The sequence below is a fragment of the Sturnira hondurensis genome, unplaced genomic scaffold (genome assembly GCF_014824575.4).
Source record: "Sturnira hondurensis isolate 20B ecotype Veracruz unplaced genomic scaffold, ASM1482457v3 Scaffold0004136, whole genome shotgun sequence".
NCBI classification, from domain to species: Eukaryota; Metazoa; Chordata; class Mammalia; order Chiroptera; family Phyllostomidae; genus Sturnira; species Sturnira hondurensis.
Window position 1 is genome coordinate 5,893,690 of NW_028076767.1, and position 16,777 is coordinate 5,910,466.

Below are 16,777 nucleotides of genomic sequence, written 5' to 3' on the forward strand. Positions count from 1 at the left end.
GAAAAATTCCTAATTTAGAATAGTACTGATCCTAGGAAAGAAGGAAGGGAAAAGATAGACTGGGGTACACAGGAACTTTCAAATAGATCTTAGATTTTTTTTTTTTTTTGCTAGCAATTTCTTGTCCATTTATTTGTTTCTCTTTGCTTTTTAAAATTTTTTTTGTTTTGAAATAATTACAGATTCATAGGAGGCTGCAAGAAATGTACAGTAAAGTCCCAGCACCTCTTTCTCAACTGGCCCTCAAGCCGACATGTCACACCAAAGTGCAGTATTAAAACCATGAGCCCTGGCTGGTGTAGCTCAGTGGATTGAGTGCAGGCCTGCGAACCAAACAACCGTGGTTTGATTCCCAGTCAGGGCACATGCCTGGGTTGCAGGCCAGTTCCCAGCAGGGGACACACAAGAGGCAACCACACATTGATATTTCTCTCCCTCTCTCCTTCCCCTCTAAAGATAAATAAATAAAATCTTAAAAAAAAGAATAAACACACTAACTATACTAAAGCAAATATTACTTAGTTTCTTGGCATACTTAAATGTGTGCTAGCCTTCAACACTTTTTAAAAATATATTTAAACTACTATGAAATTTTGGTTCATTCTGCAAACTCCAATATCATTTAGTCTTTACTTAGTATGAATGTGATTGACCATAAATCTTAACCAAAATATAGTTGTGGAGTTAGTGGCAGTACTATTGACCCTTGAACAGCAGGGGTTTGAACTGCACAGGTCCTCTTGTTTACACTCAGATGTTTTCCAATAAATCTATAGGAAGCCCTCTGTATCCCCTTGTTTCACGTCCATGGATTCATCAACTGCAGATCAAAAACAGTATTTTTAGTTCATGGTTAGGAATCTGCAGATGCAGAGGACCAACTCTACGCATTGTTCTACCCCATTTCATATGAAGGCACTGAGCATCCTTGGAGTGTGGTATCCACAGGGGGTTCTGGAACTAGTTGTCTGAGGATACTGACAGACAACAGGTACTGAAAAGTTATACATGGATTTTCAACTGCTTAGGGGGTTGGTGCCCCTAATACCCCCTTAGTGTTCTAGGATCAACTTATAAATTATAAAGTGGTCATTTAGGTTATCCAAAATACGCTTACAGTAATTATTTTGTAGATTCTCACTAAAATGAAAACAGGTTTAAAATTTTTGCTCTACCAAGGACTCCTGGGAATCTTAGTTTGTATAACACTGCTTCTAACCCCATAATTCCACTTGGTCCATTCTCCTACAGAAATAATCCAAAATCAGTGAAAAAGTGAGGTGTAAAATAGCCTATATACCATATACAAATGCATGAATTTATGTGTTTCCATCCTATCTCATTCTACAAAGGTTTTAGAAAGCAGCATACACAAGTATCTCCGCATCAAATGCTAGTGGTTATTTTAGGGCTATGGGATCGATATTTTCCTCATTAGATTTTATTGTATATTCCAAGTTTCTACAGTGGACTTAACTTTTGACTTAAAATAGTCCTAGATTTTCCTTAAAAGGAAGTAAAAAAGCTTTTTCTTTTTATATAGGCCAATATATCATGTTCCTTGGAGAAAGGAACAGAAGCTAATCTAGACAAGCCAAGTATTTCACATTCTCTTCATGTATTTTACTACCAGCTATTATCTTTTGAAAATAACATTTTGGGTTTTAATTCCTGTTTGTTTGTTTTTTCCTTAGGGGGATTTTCAGGCTGCTAATAAAGCATCAGCTGGGTAACCAGGATAACCCTTCTTACCTTGGTATCCAATATTTATGATATTAAATTGTGTGACTTTTGTTTCACCCCATAAGTTCCTTTTTCTGGAATCTAATAATAGCACTGCAGTTTTTCAGTGCAGTGGATGAATGGTCTGCTCTGTGATCAGTGTGTGTGCTGCATAGCAAATGTTCTAACAGCCCTACAGATGCACTGCTCAGCAGGCTGCTTGTCGGTGTGAATTGAAAGGCAGCCCCAGCTTGCTTTTTAGATTTCTTGTGCTAATTATGGATATATGTCTATCAATTACATATATTTCCTAGATTGGGCATCTTAGCAGATTTTCCTCTCTTTGAGTAAAAATAATGTAATTTAAACATTTTAATAATCATTCAGCTCTCATGGCTTACTAGTTCCCTCTTTAAAAGTCAGTTTTATTTAAAACTGCCCACGGGGTTATGTAATAACTTGATCACAGTTGACTATTTTCAACCAATCAGTTTTGTTTTAAAAACATAAGCCACTGTATTTTACAGTTTTGCTTTTTCCAGAGCTACTTTAAAAAAAATCAGCTGCAGCTGAGTCAAATTCGGGGCCTACCGCACCCGTGGCAGGTCCCGGCTCCGCAGGCTGCCACAGAAGCACTGTGACTCATGGGCCCTGATCCCCTGCTGGGCCTCAGGGATAAATTTGGTCACAGACACCAAGAAAAAAAAAATCAATACCTAGTCATTGCTTTGAAATACTGTGGCCACAGCACTCTTCTGTGTTCTTGGGTATCTACATGCAGGTCATGTCTTAAATGCTGACTTATGTTCAAATCTCCTTTTGAATCTTCAGGATTTTCTTTTCAAGATTTCTACCAGCAGTGTCGGGAGGCATTCCTTGTCAATAGTGATCTGACACTTCGGGCCCAGTTAACTGAATTTAGGGACCACAAGCTTATAAGAACCAAGAAGGTGAGACTTTGCTATTATGGCATTATATTCCAGGACTAGCATATCTTGGACAAGTGCTTTTGACTGAAAGTGCTTTTCAGGCTTTTGACTGAAATCTGATTATGAAACTGAGGTTCCATGATGGATCACAAGGGTCCATTTAGTCAATGTGTCATTTGAGTTCTGTAGAAAGAGACAAGGTAGAACTACTTGGTTTTAGACCAAAGGACAAAACCTAAGAGTTGTAATCTAGAGTAACAGGTCATTAGGAATATATTGAGTCAAATCATTCTATTTCCTTCTCCCTCTCTTTATTCTACCCCATTCATTAATCTGGTCTAGTTTTATTGGACACTAACTATATATTTTATATTGTACTAAATATTAGGATATAGTAGTAAGAAAAACTTTTCTTATAGAACTTTAATTCTAGTGGAGGAGATAGACGTGTTCAATAATCTGACACATGTACAGTTTTACTGTGACAAGCCCTATGATCAGAAGGTGCATGGTTCTGAAAGAGCATATTAAAACAGTTGGATTTAGCCTAATTGTGGATATCGGAAACCCCAAGCTGAGATCTGAAGGCAGACTAAGTTATAACTAGTCAGACAGGAAGGAAAAGAGCATCCCACGTAGGAACAGCATGTAAAGAGACCTGGAAGAAAAGGGCAGCCAGCATTGCATAAGATAAGCCTGAAAAAGTAGTCATCTAAGGACTAGACCATGTATGACTTTGGGGCCAGGGAAAAGATTTTAATCTTTATTTAATGGTAATGGGAAGACATTAAGAAAAATGTTCTGACTCTGGCATCAGAGTGGAACAGGGATTGCCCAGGACCAGCAAGGACAGTGTCAGTAGTCCGGGTGAGATGATGGTAACTTGGACTAGGGAGAAGGGAAAAGAGTGGTTGGATTTAAGATACACTTAGGAGGCAAAATTGACAAGAACTGATGATAGATTGGATATTGGAGCCAAGGGAAAGTGTCAAGAGTAATGCCTGGTTTCTGGCTTGCATAACCAGGGAAATGGTGGACTCACTGGATGAGAAATGGGGAGGCAGCATTTTAGGGGAAACAGATCATGAGTTGATGATCTTGGTTTGTTTGGACTTAATATGTTTGAGGTTCCTTCAAGATTTCCAAGTGAAGATGTCAACTAGAGAATTGGATTCCTGGGACAAGAAAGCAGAGGAAAGATCTGGGCTAGACATACAAGATTGTGATTGCTATGTATTTAGGTTGTGACTGAAATCAGGCATTGGTGGGGCTACCTAGAGAGAAGACACTGAGATTAGAAGACCAGGAACTAGTCTAGAAGTGTGACATTTAATGGCCAAGTGAAAGGTAACCCTGCAAGCAGAGAGAAACAGCCCGAGTCAGGAAGAAAACGAGGGCATGATATTACAAAAGCCAAGAAAAGCATGTTTTAAGAAAAAAAGAATGGTTAGCAGTATCAGGTGCTGCTGAGATGACAAAAGAGGACTAAAACTACCTATTGGATTTATGGAATTCCTTGGTGATAAGCCAGTGGTTTGCAATCAATGACATATCTGACTACTTAGTCAGTGGCATGGCCTTTTTCCCCTTAGATAGCAACCCCCCCCAAAAAAAACCCCGACAACTGCCAATACAACAGTAGACATCAGGTGTGAATGATTCAAAATTGTATCTATTTTTTTTGTCAGATCAGCCAAAAAATATGTTTTTTGGTGTGTTGCAGAACTTTAGTAATTAGTTTATGTGTGCCATGAGATGAATGGAAATCGCTGGTCTAAGCAAAAGCTCATTCGAAGATACGAACACGGTGGCAGTAGCTGGGTTGGCCTGGGTTGAGGGAAGAGTGAGGAGATGGAGACACTCAGCCTCTTCTGGAAAGCTGTGGAGGTTGGGTGATAATTGGAAAAGGATGAAGAGTCTAGTGAGGGTTACTGAAAAATAGGAGATACTGAAATGTATTTTTAAAACCAGTGGAAAAGTTTCCGTTGAAAGGGAAATAAAAGAACAGAAATCAACAGTGTAAGATCTAGAAAGAGCAGGAGGATGAAGAAAATAACCCTTTATTCACCCCCTAGTCTTTTTTTCTACTATGAAGTGGCTTAACCATAAACTCCATGTATTTAAATAGATATATGTCTGTGTTCCCTTTTCCCTTAAATTTTATACTTGTGTACATAAAAATATTAAGTCCATTTTTTAACCTACAATAGGATTCAAATTTATCTCTTCCAAATGACTAACATCCAGGGTATTCTTGTATCTTTTAGGGAACTGATGGAGTGGAATATTTATTAATTCCTATTGACAATGGAACATTGACTGATTTCCTGGAAAAGGAAGAAGAGGAGTCTTGAAGCTATCCTTTGTTTTGAACACTCTGTGGGAAGGTTGTTACACTCCCCCTGCCACTCCTCTAGTCTCAAGTGTTATGTTTACTTCCAACATCAGACCTTTTCCAGAGTGTAAGATTTAAAATTGGGAGGGGGGATGTCGTGAATTAGAACCTTGCTTAGCCTGGCTGGTGTACCATCTCTAGTACTGTGCTATCAGTGGTCCTCAAGTAGGAGAAAATGTGCCTTTCATTCATTACCTCTCTGGAGATTCTTGCTGGAATGAACAGTGTGCTCAGGGACTCTTTGGAACTGGATGTTTTTGAATTCCTTTATACTAGAGATAATATTACTCCTAGTTTTTTGAGGGCCTTTTAACACTCCTGGAGCTGATTGATTGCAAATGTGCTTGTCCCAGAGTGTGGAAGTACAAAGAAAGACATTGGTATCACAGAAATTGCTTTATTTGTTGTTCTTAGTGTTGGAACTGATTGGTGAAATGGAGAAGGCAGATCATTTCTGGTTCTGAAATGCCTTAACAAAAGGTATAAAATTGGGGGAAAGTAGGTGATCCAGCTTTCTCCTTTTGGATTTGGGCTATATACTTGGGTAGAGGAGGAGGCATGACACTGTTCAGTTGGGATAGTGGGAAAAACATAACACGTTGTATAGATGGGGGTGTATACCCAGCCTAGAAAGCACATGAAAAATAATAAAACATGATATTCAGAACAGTTAATGTGCCATCACCTTCATGATACAAATCAGAAACCAGGCTAGAGAAATACATTTCTAAATTACACTTTAATCATTATTTTAAAAAGAAAATAAAAATTTAATTATTCTTGTATATTGACATATTTTTCTTGTCTTGAATAACATGCAGGTAAGTAGCATATTAATGGCTGGCTTTAAATTAATCTTGATTTCTCTATCAAGTACACCTAAAACTCACTCTTAAGACTTTTTAAGTCACTTATTTGTAGCATATAACTAATCAATTTTATGTTAATTTGTATATTAAAGGTTTAATCTTAAATACCGTTATTAATCAAAATATTTTAAAATTTTGTACATGATTAACTCTAAAATATTCTAAATTGTACCAAAGGCTTTTCAATGAAAAGCCGTTTCTTTCCTATTCCTGATCCAGTCCCACAGGCAACCATTGATAGTTTAATTTTCCAGAGGTAGTCTGCACATGTAAGGGTTTCTGACTATATTTTTTCCTTTTAAAAATAGAAATGTTAGCATATACTTGCTGATTTGCTCCTTTTTTTGCTTAATATATCTAGTTTATAAATAACACATTATTAAAAAGTATACAAAATCTTTAATGACTTAATGTGCAAACTTTACATTTGCCCTTAAATATCTAATTTATTTTTGTGCCTATATTTTTTGTAAGCAGTATGTGTCCATAGTCTTTACTATTAATAAAAAGCCAATTTGGGTAGAATCTTTCATTTTTAGTTGTTTTTTTTTAAGACATTGAAATTCCTCAAATTTTGAGTGCGTCTTACAAAAAATCTGATGAGAATTTCGGTAGAATTACATGCTCTTCATTATTTTTTTTCAGTATCAATGTGCCTTAAGCTCTATCAGAGTTTGAAGGCTCTGATTTCTGCTGTTATTTGGTCTGACAAGATTGAACAGACCTGAAAACTTAAAAGATTTTTCAGGCTGCTCTTAATAGTAAATAGGTCAAGAAAAAGGCACAGAGAATGTAACACCGACATTTACATCCTATAAACTTGGTGTAAGACTGAATTCCTTCGTATGATCAGTGAGTTTGGGGAATGATTAATAAATTTTGCTTTAATTTAAAAAATTACTAAAAACTTTTAGGTGGGTGCCAGCTTGACCCTGACACCAGCATGCTGGCTTGGGAGTGGGCTTGCCTAGCTGCCTGCCCCACTTCCATGTCCAGGATGTCATTGTGTGGCTAACACATTTTTATCCGATTTCCTCTGATTTTTTCTATGAAGTGTATGTGAGAATGACGTCCACTGCCAAGAAATGTGGAATTAGTTCTAGCCTTCAGCTGTTTTCTTGATCTAAGGTCGGGGGGAAATGAAACGTTGGGGGAAAGTCGCCAGCTCATCATGCCTCCTGTCTGAAACTTCAAAGATTTCAGATTACAAAAGAGATGCTGAACAGTTAAATAATCTGACACGAGTTACTGGAAGTGTCCCTGACAAAGCTAGTAATTACTTTTAAAAATATTTTTATTTATTTTTAGAGAGCGGGGGAAATAGAAACATCACTGTGTGGTTGCCTCTTGCACACCCCCTACTGGGGGCCTGGCCCACAACCCAGGCATGTGCCCTGACTGGGAATTGAACTGGTTACCCTTTGGGTTGCAGGCCTGTGCTTAATCCACTAAGCTACATTATTGAGTTTGTTGTTGTTGTTATTTTAAAAGACTTTATTTTTAAAATTTTTATTTAACTCTTGTTCAAGTAGTTTTCTTTCTTGTATTCCCAGGCCTGTCCCCCTCCCCCCGCCCCCATTATTGAGTTTTTTATGAGGTTACTTGTTGGGGCAGAGTTTGGTAAAACAATCATTGATCCTGAGAAGGACCTGAGCAAACTAGATGAAAAGGAACTTGCCAAAAGGAAGAGCATCATGGATGAACTTTCTGAGAAAAAATGAGGATGATTCAAATTGTTCGATACTGAAATTGAGTTTCCGTAAGATGAACAACTGCAGTCCTGTGGCTGGGACAGTCAGTTGACAAATTCTGATACCAAAACCAAATTTATTGGGCTAGCAGAAACTCCACGTTTATAGAGAATATAGATTAGTTCTAGAAAAGTTGAAGGAACACTAAATGTACATGTCACACTTGGATTGACCATGTTACTTTTCAGGCGAGATCAGGTGCATTCAGGGTGGTACGGCCATAGGCCCATGTTCCTTTGCAAAACCAGGACATGTAGAGCATCTACTACGTAGGTGCATGAGGAATACAGGAAAAACAGAATGTAGGAATCTGACTAAGGAGCTTACAATCTAATTGGAAGATGGGTCAAAATTTTTTTGAAAAGCCAATTAACAGTATTAGGCAGCACAAAGATTAAAGCCAAATGCTTGATAAATGTGAAGAAAGGGCAAAGCCTACATTACTGTAGAGCAGTATAGTCAGGGAAGACTGTCTTTTAGTGGCGAGACGGAACTTTGTTCCTTGAAATGGCAGTACTTGAGTAGGAGCTTATACAGGATTCCAATGAGAAGAGGGGGAGAGACTGGATTTAATACAGTAAGCACTATGTCTTCATATACACTTTGTTTTGTTAAGTATTTAATTCTGGAGAATACCCTGGAAATGCGTGTCATTTGATGGCCAGCAGGGGAATTCTACCCCTCTCCTATCAAATACACACCAAAGACACTCTGAAACCCTGAACCTCTTCCCATAAATGTTTGTTTGTAAAATGGGAATTCTACTTACAATAAATGAACAATAGGTATTGCCCCCCAAAAAACAACTTTTAGAAGTCTACATTTTTTCCCCAGCTAATTCAAATGTGGAGCCAGCAGCCTTGTTCAGAATGTTTTTCTGTATTCTGGGAGGTGAGTTGACCACCTGTTTTGTTTGTTAATCCCCCAAAATGGGAATACCTGTATCCCTGTTTATAAGGAACTGAAAATGTTTATAAAGCAGCTAGTAGCGTTTGGCACAAAATTAATATTGTATAAATAATCACTAATATTCACGAGCCAGTCATCTTTATATATTACTAACTACAGATCAGTTACCAAAAAAAAAAAACGAAAACATTATATAAATGATTGTGTATATTAAGTAAAAAACCCAAACCTCATCCTGATAAATCTCATTCAGATTCTGAAATTTAGGGGGAAGGTTACTAATCTAACAATAAGAAAACACATGCAGACCATTCACCTCCTAGTTTACTACCTACAAATAAATGTCACAATNGCAGTATAGTCAGGGAAGACTGTCTTTTAGTGGCAAGACCGAACTTTGTTCCTTGAAATGGCAGTACTCGAGTAGGAGCTTATACAGGATTCCAATGAGAAGAGGGGGAGAGACTGGATTTAATACAGTAAACACTATGTCTTCATATACACTTTGTTTTGTAAGTATTTAATTCTGGAGAATACCCTGGAAATGCGTGTCATTTGATGGCCAGCAGGGGAATTCTACCCCTCTCCTATCAAATACACACCAAAGACACTCTGAAACCCTGAACCTCTTCCCATAAATGTTTGTTTATAAAATGGGAATTCTACTTACAATAAATGAACAATAGGTATTGCCCCCCAAAAAACAACTTTTAGAAGTCTACATTTTTTCCCCAGCTAATTCAAATGTGGAGCCAGCAGCATTGTTCAGAATGTTTTTCTGTATTCTGGGAGGTGAGTTGACCACCTGTTTTGTTTGTTAATCCCCCAAAATGGGAGTACCTGTATCCCTGTTTATAAGGAACTGAAAATGTTTATAAAGCAGCTAGTAGTGTTTGGCACAAAATTAATATTGTATAAATAATCACTAATATTCACGAGCCAGTCATCTTTATATATTACTAACTACAGATCAGTTACCCCCCCAAAAAAACGAAAACATTATATAAATGATTGTGTATATTAAGTAAAAAACCCAAACCTCATCCTGATAAATCTCATTCAGATTCTGAAATTTAGGGGGAAGGTTACTAATCTAACAATAAGAAAACACATACAGACCATTCACCTCCTAGTTTACTACCTACAAATAAATGTCACAATTCCAAATCTTTTATTTTAACCAGCTACAGGGAGAGGAGCCTAAAATGACACATCCCACTATTAAATTAAGCTAAGAAGAGGATTGCTTGAACTTCCCAAGAATGTCAATAGATTTTAGTCATTCTTGACCAGTTTATATTCATTTCCCCAATTTTATCTCCCCTTTATCCCGCTCCTCCCTGCACCCCATCATCCTCCAGCATTTCCCCCAACCACTTAGTTCATGTCCATTGGGTTTATATATGTTCTTTGGCTTCTCCATTTCCTATACTATTCTTAACCTCCCCGTCTATTTTGTGCCTACCTATCATGCTTCTTATTCCCTGCACCTTTTGCACCCATCCTCCCCCTTCCGACCCTCTGATAATCCTCTATGTATTCTCCATTTCTGTGATTCTGTTCTTGTTGTAGTTTGCCTAGTTTTTGTTCTTGTTTTAGGTTTTTGTTGATAGTTGTTTGTTGTCATTTTACTGTTTACTTTTTGATCATCTTCTATTTCTTAGATAACTCCCTTTAACATTTCATATAGTAAGGGCTTGGTGATGATAAACTCCTTTAACTTGACCTTATTTGGGAAGCACTTTATCTGCCCTTCCATTCTAAATGACAGCTTTGCTGGGTACAGTAATCTTGGATAAAGGTCCTTCCCTTTCATGACTTCAAATCCTCCCTTCCAGCCCCTTCTTGCCTGTAAGGTTTCTTTTGAGAAATCAGCTGACAGTCTTATGGAAACTCCTTTCTAGGTAATGGTCTCCTTTATTCTTGCTAAGATTCTGTCCTTACCTTTAATCTTGGGTAACTTAATTATGATGTGTCTTGGTGTGTTGCTGCTTGGGTCCCATTTCTTTGGGACTCTCTGGACTTCCTGGAAGTCTATGTTCTTTATCAGGTTGGAGAAGTTTTCCTTCATTGTTTGTTAAAATAGGTTTTCAATTGCTTGCTCTTCCTCTTATCCTTCTGGCACCCCTATAATTCAGATGTTGGAGCATTTAAAGCTGTCCCAGGGCTTTCTCAGCCTCTCACTTTTTTTTGAATTCTTGTTTCTTCATTCTGTTCTGGTTAGATGTTTCAAATCTTTGGTTTCAGTCCCAGTTTCCTTCCTTTCACTTTTGGTTCTGTGTATTGTCCTTTATTTCACTTTGTATAGCCTTTATTTTGTGACTGAACTCAGTCATTTCTGTGAGCATCCTAATTACATTTTGAACTATGTGTCAAATAGGTTGGCTATCTCCTTGTTGCTTAGTTCTTTTTCTGGAGTGTTGATCTATTCTTTCATTTGGGTCATATTTCTTGGTCTTGGCACACCTATTATGTTGTAATGGGCAAAGCCCTAGGTATTCAACAGCGTGGGGCAACACTTTGCTGCACTGTGAGGGAGGGGTCAATGCCACTTGCTGGCTCTGCTCTAGCCCTACTTTCCGTCACTTCCCTCACTTCATACAGGTGGACTGTGGCCTTTCAGATGCTGATTCGCAGATGGGTGGGTTTGTGTACATTGTAGGATCCTGTGGGCCTCTCCCATAGACTCTCCTGTGGTCCTGAGAATTTTCCCCACTGCCACAACTCCTGCAAATTTTCATATCCAGAGGTTTTGAGTCTTTAGTTTCCTATGCTGAAACCCTGGGTTCTGCAGTCTGTCTTGCTTCCCAATGGTTCTTCCCAGTTTATCAGCCCATGAAAATGGGACCAACTCGTCCACCAGCCACTTCCTTGGCTGTGCATCGTCTCCACCCCAGTTGCCCATCTCTGCCCCTTCTACCAGTATGATTGAATGTTTTTTTAACTCCTTGGTTGTTGGACTTCCATGAAATTTGAGTATAAGGCAGTACTGGTTGGTGTTTGTTTTTAAATTTTTTTGTTGTTGTTCTTTTGGTTGTACAAGGAAGTGAAGTGTTTCTACCCATGTCTCCATCTACCTGGAACTCCTGGGCTGCTTTCTCTAAATCTCTGGCATATCAGTACACGAGCAGATCCTTTATTTTGTTCTTCATAATGAATATTTGTATTTTAATGACAGTTACATTACAGTTTTTACCCTAAAAACTACAGAACATTTGGTGAAGACTAACAAACCAGATATGACAATATATATTCTAAAATGTTCTTATAGAAGGATACAAAATTACTGATTCGTGTTGTGCATTTGAATTAGGAGTGAAATAATTTGTTGATTGTCATTCTGTTCTTGCATGCGTTATACCACCTGAAGAGGGTCCCTGTCTATTTCTGACAGAATAATATTAATCTTGTTCTTCAAATGAGCACTCAGCATATCTTGAAGATCAGAAAGAAAGCCTCGTTCAGTGTTGCTATGTTCACAGAGGATAACATTTATTCCTTGGGAAGCAGCATCTAAAATGTCATGATGGGACATCTCACCTGCCAGCAAAGGAAAGAGCAAATACTTAAATATTAGACACAAGAGTCTGTGGAATGCTGAATCATAACAGCAGAATGATTAAGTTTTCATTCTGTGTGAAGCAAATGTAATATAGCAAAACTTCACATATAAATGTAGAAAGTTATGTATGGTTTCTTACATGTCCTCCAATTTAAAAAAGACCATTCTGAGAATTCTAAATTCTTTCTTTTTGCAGATGCAAGACCAGTATCCAAACTTGCATATCCAACAGTATCTAATACTGCCAGAACTAGACCTATAAGAACATCCATTCAAATTGTTTCCACAATAAAACAGATGATGTGCTAAATAAAATGGGGCTTCAAAAAGTTTTTCCTATGTAATATTAAATAACAAATACTTCAAGAAAATTCTAGGGATACTTTCCAGAAAACTCCTTTATGCATTCTGAGCACCAAAATTTTTACCATCAACCGTAGTCTACTTTATAAAGATGAAATGACCTTCATGTTTTATCTAAATTAAAAGTGGTATTTGCCTTTGATTAGGCAAAATCCCTAGAAATCTGTTACTGCTGGGAAAGCACCTCATCTTTTGCAAAAAGGTTTTGGGAAAACTCAAATATTTTGAATTTTTAAAAACCACTTATGAATCAGCTGACTTCTAATTTAAGAGCAAAAATATTTTGTGCGAAATTTGGCTTGTTCATAAAAATAATTTTAAAAAATAGCCCTGGCTGGTGTGGCTCAGTGGATTGAGCACAGGCCTGTGAACCAGAGGATCCCGTTCGATTCCCAGTCAGGGCACATGCCTGGGTTGCAGGCCAGTTCTCAGCAGGGGGCTCATGAGATGCAACCATACACTGATATTCTCTCCCTCTCTCCTTCCCTTCCCCTCTAAAGATAAATTTAATTTTAAATAAAATTAAAAAATAATAATTTTAAAAAACATATAAATACAAAGGCATAAAAAATAAGAGAAAAATGCTCTTAGAAAAAAGGGTTCCCCCCCCCCAGAAAATAAGTTTTTAAAAAATCCTCACCCAAGAATATTTTTTGATTTCAGAGTGGAAGGGAAGGTGGGGGGAGAATATCGATCAGGTGCCTCCCCGTATGCACCCTCACTGCAGGGATGAACCTGCAACCTTCTGGTGTACAGAACAATGATCCAACTAACCCAATTGGCCAGGCCACCCCACCTCCCAAAATTTTAATTGCCCACATTTCCATGCTCCCATGTGTCATTTCATTATAAGGAATATTTTTTATTCAAGCACCTTTTAAGACATCTTAATCTATAATAAATAATAAAGTAAAAGGAGAAAAAGACACCAAAGGTGGCCCAGTTAGAAGCCATGCTTTAGGAAAGGCAAGTTGGCTGCCTGGGATTAGTATAAATGCACTGGCTGCAAAAGGCAAGTGGGAAAATCCATGAAGACCCTACAGTAATAGCTGAAATCAAATGCAAAGGGAAGAAAAACTTGGCACAGCTCTGGGAAAGAAGGCAAATGAGAATTTAAGCAGCTTCTACAAGAAGCAAGTTCCCCATCTCCTGGTTTTTCTTGGATATTATCCATAATAACCTAATTCCAGGTCAAGCTCCACACAAGGGTGATGAACAGCAGCAGAGGCCTATATTTGTATATTTGGTTTTCTGATTGGTGCTTCTCATTCCTGCAGTTATATTTGAAGTGATGCTTCACAGACCACAGACATCTAAAGTCAGGCAGGTATGAAGATATTTTCTATTTCCCCAAAAGGACATCTCAACATTTGGAACTGTGTTAGTTTATGTGACACACATATTGCTTTATAATTTTAAAAAATGTTTAAAAAGTCATTATTTACAAGGAAACAATCAGACATCTCAAACTGAGAAATATATACCAAAGCAAAAGGCCTACACACTTCAAAAATGTCAGTGCTCTGAAGACAAAGCTAAGGAACTATTCCAGATGCAGTGTGTGATCATGGACTGCATATTGATCAGAAAAAGAAATGCTACAAATTTTGATCACTTAGCAAAATCTGAATATAGAGTGTATATGAAATAAATGTTTTAACAATATTAAATTCCTAAAGTTTTAAAAAAGAGTTTATTTATTTATTTTTAGAGAGGGGGAATGGGAGGGAGAACAAGAGGGAAAGAAATATCGCTTGGTTGCCTCTTGCAGGCTCCCTACTTGGGACCTGGCTTGCAACCCAGGCATGTGCCCTGTAACCTTCTGGTTTGCAGGGTAGTGCTCAATCCACTAAGCCACACCAACCAGAGCTTAAATTCCTGAATTTGATCATTGTTCCATGGTCATATAAGACAAGGTCCTTGTTTTTAGGAGATATATGCTAAATTATTTAAGGGTAAAATGTCATCATATCTGTAATTTACTACAAAATAGTTTTGTGGGAAGTATATAAATATATATTTATACACAAATATATGTACAGAGAGAGAATGTACAAACATGGCAAAATATACCCATTAATAATCTAGGTGAAGGGCATACAACAGTGCATTGTACTATTTCTGCAGCTGTTCTAAAGCTCTTAATTTCCCTCAAAGTAAAATGTTATAATTAGTCACATACCATGCTATAAATTATTCTGTCAAACTGCTTACACATTAAAAGTTCATTTCAATCTGGTACAAGATAGAGGGCTTATAAAAATGTCACATCTTCAGAGAGAAAGAAAAGAAAGCAGATAATGGTTGTGTATGTTTTCAATAGGTTAAGAGCAATTACATCAGGCTTGCTCCGATGCTGCACTTTTATGCTTCTGGATGTGACAATATTCCAAGTATATCAGCCTTTGTGAGAGGGTGCACTAGATAATAAATCATGGGAGGCAGGAGAGGCATAGTAATGAAGAGGCACAGAAGGGAATAGCCAGAGGGTTAAGACTCTAGAGTCTTGATTTTGAAAATAGGAAAAGAAATCTTTAACTCCCTCTCCTAACACTAAGGAGGCGTAGAGGTGGAAAAGTGCCTCCAAAAGTACAAAGTACCTCCAAAACCTTGGGAGGAATGATGAGCCATGTTACACATCAGTGTACAGATGGGGAGCCAAATAGTACTGTCCAATAGAAATGCAATAGGAGGTTAAGGACAAAGTGACAGCGATTGGAGAGGAAAGCATGACCATCAGGGGCAGGAGTCAGAGAGTGGCAGAAAAAGCTTCTAGGAGGTTTCTTTGAGCTTATCTCTAGAAGTAGAAAAAAAGGGGCAAGAAAAAGGTATTTTAGCAAGAGAGAAATGAAGGCTGAATGAAAGATAAAATGTTCAGGCTTCATGAGGACAGATGATGGAAATCACCGAAGGTTTTTCAGTCAGAATATTACACACCATCAAATCTGTACTTTTGAAAGTTAATTTGGGAGATTTCTGGTCAAGATGTTGGCACAGGTAAACATGGTTCCTCCCCTCACATAACCACATCAAACTGACAACTAAACTACAGAACGAGCACCATTTAGAGCCATCAGAAATTGAGCTGAATGGAAGTCCTACAACTACAGAGTTAGAAAAGAAACTACACTGTGACTGGTAGGAGAGTGGAGACATGGAACAGGGTGGTCCCACACAAGCATGTGGCAGATAAAAACAGGAAGGGATATTTAAAGAGCGAAGGGTCCCAGCCCAACACCAGGCTGCCCAGGCCAAGGATCCAGTGCCAGGAGGTGAAGTCGCCATAACTTCCGGCAGCAAAACCCAGTGGGGACTGAGGTTGTGAAAGACAGATATAGATTCCCTGGACAGATATGGACAGATATGGACAGACAGATATGGACAGATATATAGACAGATATGGACTCCCTGGCAGTTCCTCTTACAGGGCCCAGGCACAGTTTACTCAGAATAACGCTCTCTGAGCTTCAGCACTGTGGCAGCAGATTGAAAAACAACCGAGACATACGGGGAGGAAATGAATTGTCTGGCATCAGGGCAAGAGCTGGGAGGGCAGCTTTCTCCCAGACAGAAGTGCTAGCAGAGGCCATAGTTCCTTTTCTGAGTCTCCCACCACAAACCCACAGAGCTGGCAGGTGGGCAGCATGTCTGAGACTCTATCAGACATGAGACCTGGCTCACACTGCTTGTCCTACTCTGGTGATTCCCTCAGGCACAGACCCACCCAAGCTGCTTCCAGTGGCCTTTCCATATGAATGGCTTGTCTTCACCCATGCTTCAGATTTTCCTTAATTATTTCAAACAAGCAGCATCTGGCTTCAGCAAGCCCCTATACCCTTGCTAAGTTGCCCCAAGCCCACCACTAGCAGCAGCCAGCCATGGTTCACACCTTGGCCTTGCCTGGGCACCTCCAAGCCCAATACCAGTAGCAGCTCCTGCAGACTGCTTTGTAGCTTACGCTGTGTAACCCTGGACAGAACACAGGTGGTGGCTGACCTTGGACATGCCAACATCAATCAAGGCTCAACTACAAGAGGAGAGTGTACACAGCCCACATGGTATGCACACCCTGAATACCCTAATAGAGAAGGCTATGCCACTGGATACCTACTATATTAGGACATTCTACCAAGCCTGGGAGACATAGCAGCTCTACCTAGTATTTACACAGAAATAAACACAGTAGGCTGCCAAAATGAGGAGACAAAGAAACATGGCTCAAATGAAAGAACAGAACAAAATTCAAGAAAAAGAACCAAACAAACTGGCGACAAGCA

The 16,777-nt window shown here is 38.5% G+C and overlaps 2 protein-coding genes and 1 non-coding gene across 11 annotated transcripts in view; 2 read left to right on the top strand and 1 right to left on the bottom strand.

Moving 5' to 3' along the window:
* Window positions 1–5,679, top strand: part of ORC2 (origin recognition complex subunit 2) — a 44,245-nt gene extending 38,566 nt beyond the window's left edge. For all 4 annotated transcript variants that reach the window (XM_037043644.1, XM_037043643.1, XM_037043646.1 and 1 more), the window contains 3 exons: window positions 1,695–1,756; window positions 2,554–2,672; window positions 4,919–5,679. In XM_037043644.1, coding sequence (XP_036899539.1) covers window positions 1,695–1,756; window positions 2,554–2,672; window positions 4,919–5,005 — 268 coding nt within the window. In that variant the 3' untranslated portion in view covers window positions 5,006–5,679. The remainder of the gene's footprint in view (window positions 1–1,694; window positions 1,757–2,553; window positions 2,673–4,918) is intronic.
* NIF3L1 (NGG1 interacting factor 3 like 1) overlaps window positions 748–16,777 on the bottom strand; it is a 43,195-nt gene continuing 27,165 nt past the window's right edge. For 4 of the 6 annotated variants that reach the window (XM_037043654.1, XM_037043650.1, XM_037043651.1 and 1 more), the window contains exon 7: window positions 11,727–12,115. In XM_037043654.1, the coding sequence (XP_036899549.1) occupies window positions 12,089–12,115 (27 nt within the window). In that variant the 3' untranslated portion in view covers window positions 11,727–12,088. Of the gene's footprint in view, window positions 821–11,726; window positions 12,116–16,777 lie in introns of those variants that run through there. The other 2 variants (XM_037043656.1, XM_037043653.1) reach the window with 2 other exon arrangements.
* Window positions 2,287–2,419, top strand: LOC118986039 (small nucleolar RNA SNORA5). The gene has a single exon (XR_005066275.1). It is a non-coding gene; the product is annotated as a small nucleolar RNA SNORA5 (small nucleolar RNA).